This window comes from Pseudorasbora parva, chromosome 1 (assembly GCF_024679245.1).
Source record: "Pseudorasbora parva isolate DD20220531a chromosome 1, ASM2467924v1, whole genome shotgun sequence".
NCBI lineage: Eukaryota > Metazoa > Chordata > Actinopteri > Cypriniformes > Gobionidae > Pseudorasbora > Pseudorasbora parva.
Window position 1 is genome coordinate 34,573,599 of NC_090172.1, and position 7,497 is coordinate 34,581,095.

Sequence of the window (7,497 nt, forward strand, 5' to 3'; positions counted from 1 at the left end):
TTTGACCAAATGGTGCTTTAAGGCTGTGCCGGTGAACATTTGTAGCACCACCGCGGTGGCTGAATAGCTCCGGCGTTGGTCGGCCAAACATTTTTATTTATTTTTTGTATGTGTATGCTTTACGTGGATATTATGACACGAGTGAAGCACAACTTTATTTACAAAATAAATACTTGGTCCGCAATTAAATGTTACCTTGCAGCATAACATTCATGCCGAATGAGAGAAGTAACTTGTGAGGGGAGCCAAATTCAAGCTTTGCATTTTTGCGATCATGGAATCTCTTATTTATTTTATCAAATCATGAGAGACGTAAATGAAGCATCTCGGCTGGCATTAATGATATGTTTTTTATGGCTGCGAGGTAACATTTAACTGTGAACCTAATATTTATTTTGTAAATAAAGTGTTGTGCCTCACGTGTCATAATATTCACGTAAAACAGCATTTACATACAAAAAACAATTGTTTGGCCGACCACCAAGGCTACAGCCTTGGTGCTACAGCCACCAAGGTGGTGCGGTTGTCATGCTCACCGGCACAGCCCTAAACCACCGCGGTGGTGGAAAAAAAACCTGCCACCGTCACAGCCCTAGATGTTATGTATAATCTATTTAGTTTTGCTATGTACAAGTCTATGTCGTTCGAATTAAAGTGCACAGTGAACTCCGTTGCCTTGAAACTCATGCTGGTGCCAGCTGTTCTTGCCTGCCAAAATGGCGTCGTAAACAGAATGTGTCACGTGACCTCTGGAGCTCTATATAATGTTGAATATAATGTGTAATAGTGCAATGGGGGAATATTTGTGGGTTCTGATGCCAAATGTCTTATGTTACCAGTAAAAATTGGCCTATTCATTCACCCTTTCATGACAGATCATACAGGTTTGAAACAACTTGAGAGTAGGCATGTGCCGATATCAATTTTTCACGTTGCGATTAATTGCTGACTTTTTATCACGATATACGAGATTATCACGATATTGAAATAAGTTGCAAAAAAAGTGTTGCCATAGCATAACAGCTTTAAGAACTAATTTAGTATAATTGAATGTTTAAATACAATAATGCACCAAAAATACAGTTCTGTATTTCTGTTTCAAACAGATTAAAGTGCAAAAGAATTAGGCTATAAAGAACAACAGGTAACAAATTACAATAAGGTCTCATTATTTAATGCATTAACTAAGATTGAGGAATAGCTACATTTGGTACAGAAAGTATAATGTTTTTGGTAATGTTAGTTAAGAAATACTGATCATTGTTAGTTTTATCTTTGGTCCATTAAAAAAGTTATTAATTATTATTAAACAGTAACTAAGAAATTAACATTACTTAGAATAATTAATTATTTATAAGTATTTTTCGTTGTCAGTTTGTTAATGAATTAACATGTTAACTAATGAAGTCGTATGTCTGAAAGTTTTACTGAACAATAACAAGTAATTAGAACAGTTCTAATCATTAGGGCATGTTGTAGTCCAGATTAAAACATAAAAATGTTTAAGTTTGAAAATAAATAGCCTATTAAGTCTTTAAGTATTAAGTATTTGGTGCTGTGATGAACAACATTGAGATTACAAAAAACGAATGGCTGTTTTAAAAACTACACGCGTTTTGTTTGTTTGCGGGTTACCGGGGTAACTGCTGCATTCTGCCGTTCCATCAGCGCCCTCTGCTGTCACTGAGCGGCACTTCAGCAGCGCGTCTCCTTCACAGGTTCAGTCATGTGCAGACGCACGTTGGGCTTGTTTATATCTGAGCACGTGTCCCTTTGACGCAGAACAGCAGTGTTGAGCATTTATACGGTTGATGGGCAAAGTATTCTTGAGTGCATTATAAAACAAAATATTAATTGTTAATAAATTATTATTTACGATATTTTAAAGTGCCCACAATAACAATATCGTCCATATTCATTTTCGTGATAAAGCGCATTATCGAAAATCGGCACATGTCTACTTGAGAGTGAGTAAAGAATGACAGAATTTTCATTTTAAAGTGAACTATCCCTTTAACGGAGTTCACAGCAACGGAAGCAAAAGAGTCAAGATGCAATTTATTCAGCAGCTCATTTCAAATTCAAAGACCGCAATATGAGAAAGAGTGACCTAAGAACTGGTAAGATAATTTAGTCTCATTCATTTTTATTGAAGATGATTGTGTATTTGAGAATCTAAGAATTATTTGAGGTTACATTTATGGTCATTTGCAGCGATGTGTTCTGCAGTAGCACCGTCATATCTATCTGACTTCAACATATAGCCCATAACACGCTCTCACACGTTTATTTTTAACCATTTGCCAGGAGTAAAATGTACACATGTGGTTTAAACAACCAGATACATTTACATTTGTCCGGTTTTGTCTGAAATGCTTTCATACCACCTTCTGAATTGGTTTGTTTAGTGATTGGAAATAAATAGGCTACTTCTCGAAAGAATCGAAAATGTGCCATGTATTGCGAGATTTTGGGAAACAACCTCCTTTCCTCAGTTAGAGCATTGAAGATGGGTCGAGGCTGGGTCTTCCAACATGACAATGACCAGAAGCACACAGCCAGGATAACCAAGGAGTGGCTCTGTAAGAAGCATATCAAGGTTCTGGTGTGGCCTAGCCAGTCTCCAGACCTAAACACAATAGAGAATCTTTGGAGGGAGCTCAAACTCCGTGTTTCTCAGCGACAGGCCAAAAACCTGACTGATCTAGAGAAGATCTGTGTGGAGGAGAAGACCAAAATCCCTCCTGCAGTGTGTGCAAACCTGGTGAAAAACTACAGGAAACGTTTGACCTCTGTAATTACAAACAAAGGCTACTGTACCAAATATTAACATTGATTTTCTCAGGTGTTCAAATACTTATTAGCAGATGTATCATACAAATAATAGTTTTTAAAAAAAAGCATACATTGTGATTTCTGGATTTTTTTTTTTTTTTTTGATTATGTCTCTCACAGTGGACAATTTCAGCCCCCTCCATGATTTCTAAGTGGGAGAACTTGCAAAATAGCAGGGTGTTCAAAAACGTATTATCCTTACTGTACATAGTCAGTTACGAGTGCTAAGAAAGCATATGGATAGCAATATTTAATTTGCATAAGCGATATTATTTGCATTTGCTATATTCAATAAGTAAAATGGCAAAGTAAAATTAAATTTACATTTCCTATACCATGTGTACAACATTTGGAGCAAAATGATAATTCAATAATTTAATTTAATATAAAATCACGCTGTATATATGCAGTCCTAGTTTCGGTTTCCCTGTTTGAATGATGAAAATATACCTGCTTATTAGGGATGCACCGATGTATCGGCCGCCGATATTTATCGTCCGATTTTTGATCAATTTACAACCTTCGGCATATCGGCTATAGCATGAAAAAGGCAAAGCGATGGTTTTGTAATAAACTGCATGCATGAAGGCACTGAGCTGTATAATGTCTGCTGCATAATCTAAGATTATACTGTAATATTCCTGCTGCGCTGCTGTCTGTGATTTAATGTTTATCAAACAACAAAAGACCAACAAATACAGGGCTCGACATTAACGCTTGTCCGGGACAGGTGGGTTTTTTGAAGGGACAAGTTAAAAGAGAATTTTACTTGCCCGACGGACAAGAGCCTGATTAAAACAAAAAATAACTTGCAATCACCAAAATGCAAGAATGATTGTGCATTAATTTAGTGTAAGTGGTGATCGATAATGGTGGATAATAATATATGATGAACTGACAATAACAAGGTCGCGCTGTTGACACTCATGCAGCCCCTCGATGAGAAATTACAACACTAGAGCTTTTAAGCTGTTTCCTGAATACCATCACAACTGAAAATGACACTGCTTTCATATGACAGTTTCATAAACAATTAATTAACATTCACTAACATTCACTTAACATCACTTACATTTTAGATGCAATATTGAGTGTTTTGTTCTATTTTAGCAGCGAAAATCGTTCATTTGCAGAACCGTAAGGCGTCCCACAGCAACAAGTGTGCTACTGAACGATTCAGCGTTTGAATGAACGACTCAATGACTCGCTCATTAAGATGGCCACCTGCTGCCACCTACTGGAGGTTTAGTTTCACGTTTAAACATTTCTTTCCAACATTTCTTTTTTTTGTCTACTCAAAACTACAAATATCTAAATATTATTTAACGCAGTTGTTATTTTTCAGTGTAAATTATTTAATTTGATTGGTAACAGCCCTTATAATGTCTTAATCTAATGTATTTATCAAATTTAACAATATAAAATGAAACCTGAAGCATAGCCTATATTTAATAATAGTAGGGGGAAATGCCCTTTTTATAAAAGATAAAAATATCACAGATTTGAAATTATATATATATATATATATATATATATATATATATATATATATATATATATATATATATATCAGAGTTTCCGCTAGAAAAAAATGGTGCCGGTCAAAGTAACCGGCAGAGGTTTTGTTTTCCGGACATTTTGATGATATGCCGGTCAAAAACTCCTGAAAGCAGTTTATGTAACTTTAAAAAAAAAAAAAAAGACATAATCAGGCCGTATATGCAACATGTTTATTAGCCTAACTTTCAAATAGACAGAAAAAAAAAAAACATGAACGTCCGATTGGCGTCAATCAACCAATTTTTAAAACTCATAGGCGTAATTTGCGGGTGGGACAGGTGGGACATGTCCCCACCACTTTTTTAAAACATCTTGCTTCACGGATGAACCTAACTAATACAAACAAAACATCTCTGGTTAACTAGAAGAGTATAATTTCATTTGTTTGTTAAATAAAAGGTGATCTGGCGCTCGTTGCCACTGTTATCAGTGGTGCAGATTTCTCTCGCGGCTCATGCAGTCTTCACACAGACGAGCGTTTTAATCTAACGCTTAACGCCGTTAGCAGGGACTTTCTGTTTGTTCCGGTCAGATCACGAAACAAAATGCACAAAAACTGTCCCTGCTCTTGATGTACAACCACTGATGGTATTCCGTTTTGATGAGAGAAAAAATAGGCTATGAGGGCATATTAGAAACGAGAACTTCTGACAAGTTTAACAGACTAGACCAGGGATTATAAGCAAAGTGTGCAAATCTTTGTACTGCTAAAAGATGCTACTGTACTGCTAACTAGCTCGTAGGCTATAACTAAATTAATGTGTAATGTTTTTTAGTTTGCTGATTTAAAACATTATCAAAACACTATTTTAATGACAATTTCAAATAAGAGGGCATGTGACAAATATCGGTTGAGTCATCAACCAATAACTGTTTGTTAAAATATCGGCCCCCCAAAAAAAATCATATCGGTGCATCCCTACTGCTTATACAGACAGATATTTACTTATGCACAGGTGCAGAACACACAATAGTTGATGGTTTCCTTTAGTCCTTTTGGTGTGTTCAAGCCGAGCTCTTTGGCCAAGAGGCAGACGTGGGGCAACAACACAATTGGCTTTCATCGCCGCTAATTCTGTGACGCCGGCTTGGTGTGTCCCGAGAATACTTACTGCACTGCAGCTGATAACAATTATCTCCCTTCTACACACCTAAAAAACGACTCTCTTAAATGCAAGGTAAAATGTCAAGGTCAGTATATGAAATATACTTTAAAAAAATATGACAATAAAAGTCAAAACTGCAACAGTGAACCAAACTTAATTACGTATCTTATGCATATGTCATTGCTTTACTTTCTAAAGATTAACTTGCCTCGTTTAAAGTGTTTAAACAATTTAAAACAGGAGGCAAGTTATTAACTTGCAATTCAACAGTTTTGCCATTGTAAGGCAGAGAGACAGCAGCTGGGAAACCCCTACAGTTTTCGGGCTGTTCTTGCAAGCAAAAGCTGCAAATTTGTTCAGTCAGCCATGCCAGTTTGCACTGACAGATTATTTCGTGATATTTAATCACTTACAGATCATGAGAACAGGTTTGCTTACGGTGGAAGGAGAGACACATTACATCCTGACACCCAAAATAAATACTGCAAATCTGCAAAGCTTATGTGTACACCAACAACAGTAAACAAGCTGTCTGTGCAGACAGTAAGGATTACTCAGCTGGTCAAACTAACTACCACATAATGGTCAGTTAACGTTAAGTCTGCTGTAATCCTAAAAATTCTGCAATGTATGTCCCAAAAACATAGCATTCACGGAGCACCATGCATATATATACAATATCAGACAACAACGAATAACTTAACCACAGCTTTTGGCTTTGTTTGAAATTAAAATAGATAAAATGCCACAGAAAGGAGTCAATGAGCTCAATATTATAGCTAACGACAAGCTAACAGGCTAGCTAACTAGCCTACTGAACCTCATTCAAATACTGCACATTTTCTGCAGAGAAACTATCAAAAGTTTTAATTATAGTAACCCAATTTATATTTTAATTTCAAGAAATATACGCAATGGAGGCTAAATGCGATAAAGAGCAACAAACACGGCCAGTGTGCTGTACGTTACACTTCATCAGTCTCTGTACTTACGATGTACTCGCGCACTTGGCTGTGGAAATTCTGCTCTCTGATCGTCACATCGTCTTCTTCCATTCTTCATATTGCAGAAACACAGTCATTAGCAACACATTTTTGTGGCGAGTCCATTCGCTGTAAGAGAAAACGCCTCTATAGGATAATAAGATCGCGATGAAGAGAGCTCAACTGACTGACTGCCTGACAGTAGTGGCGTCTCAGCGCCTAATAAACGATCAAAACAGTAAAAATATGTTGCGTCATTATTCAGCGACACACGACAGGACAGGAAGGCGTATGCACACAGGTGCACAGCTGTCACTGAGAACAGACTAGAACTATTTGAAAGGATGACATATTTCAGCATGAGAGCATGTTTTCCTCGTTTGGCCAAACACATAATTTAAACAAAGTTACATAAATTATCACTAAAGACCTGTATCATTTACTGTGCTTCCAACACCAAGAAACCATTCGCATCCATCTTTTATCTATTCTCTATACCGTTTCTCCTATGTAGGGTCACAAGAGTGCAGGGGCATCTTGGATCGAAGGCAGGGAAATCATCTGAGGAAAACATCCTGGTCAGTCAATAGGCTAATAAAATACAAATGGTTAACACTTTATTTTACCAGGTCCAATTGTTGCATGTTAGATGTAGACTAATAGCAGTAGCCTAGTCTACATTATTATGCATAATAAATACATGCAACTAAACTAAACCCTAATTGTAACACTTACCCTATGTAACTTGAATTAGGCCTATAATAATGACAACAACAACATTACCATAATAATAGTAATATGTTTTTCAAAATTAGAGTAATTGCTGTTGCCTGCATAAAATATTAGTAGCCTATATTAGGCTCTAAACAAATGTCTTGGGATTAGGCTACTCCAAAACACACCACCTATGGCAAGCTGTTTGGACTTTTATTCATTCCCAGGATATGAATTATTGATATCAGGAATTAAAATTCTACTATAGTAACAATGGAAATCTTTAATATCAGGAATTA

The 7,497-nt window shown here is 36.4% G+C and overlaps 1 protein-coding gene across 1 annotated transcript in view; it reads right to left on the reverse strand.

Annotated features, from left to right (window-relative positions):
- lmbr1 (limb development membrane protein 1) overlaps positions 1 to 6,721 on the reverse strand; it is a 68,749-nt gene extending 62,028 nt beyond the window's left edge. The window contains exon 1 of the mRNA XM_067438596.1: positions 6,494 to 6,721. Within this exon, the coding sequence (XP_067294697.1) occupies positions 6,494 to 6,556 (63 nt within the window). The 5' untranslated portion in view covers positions 6,557 to 6,721. The remainder of the gene's footprint in view (positions 1 to 6,493) is intronic.
- Positions 6,722 to 7,497: the final 776 nt, after the last annotated feature.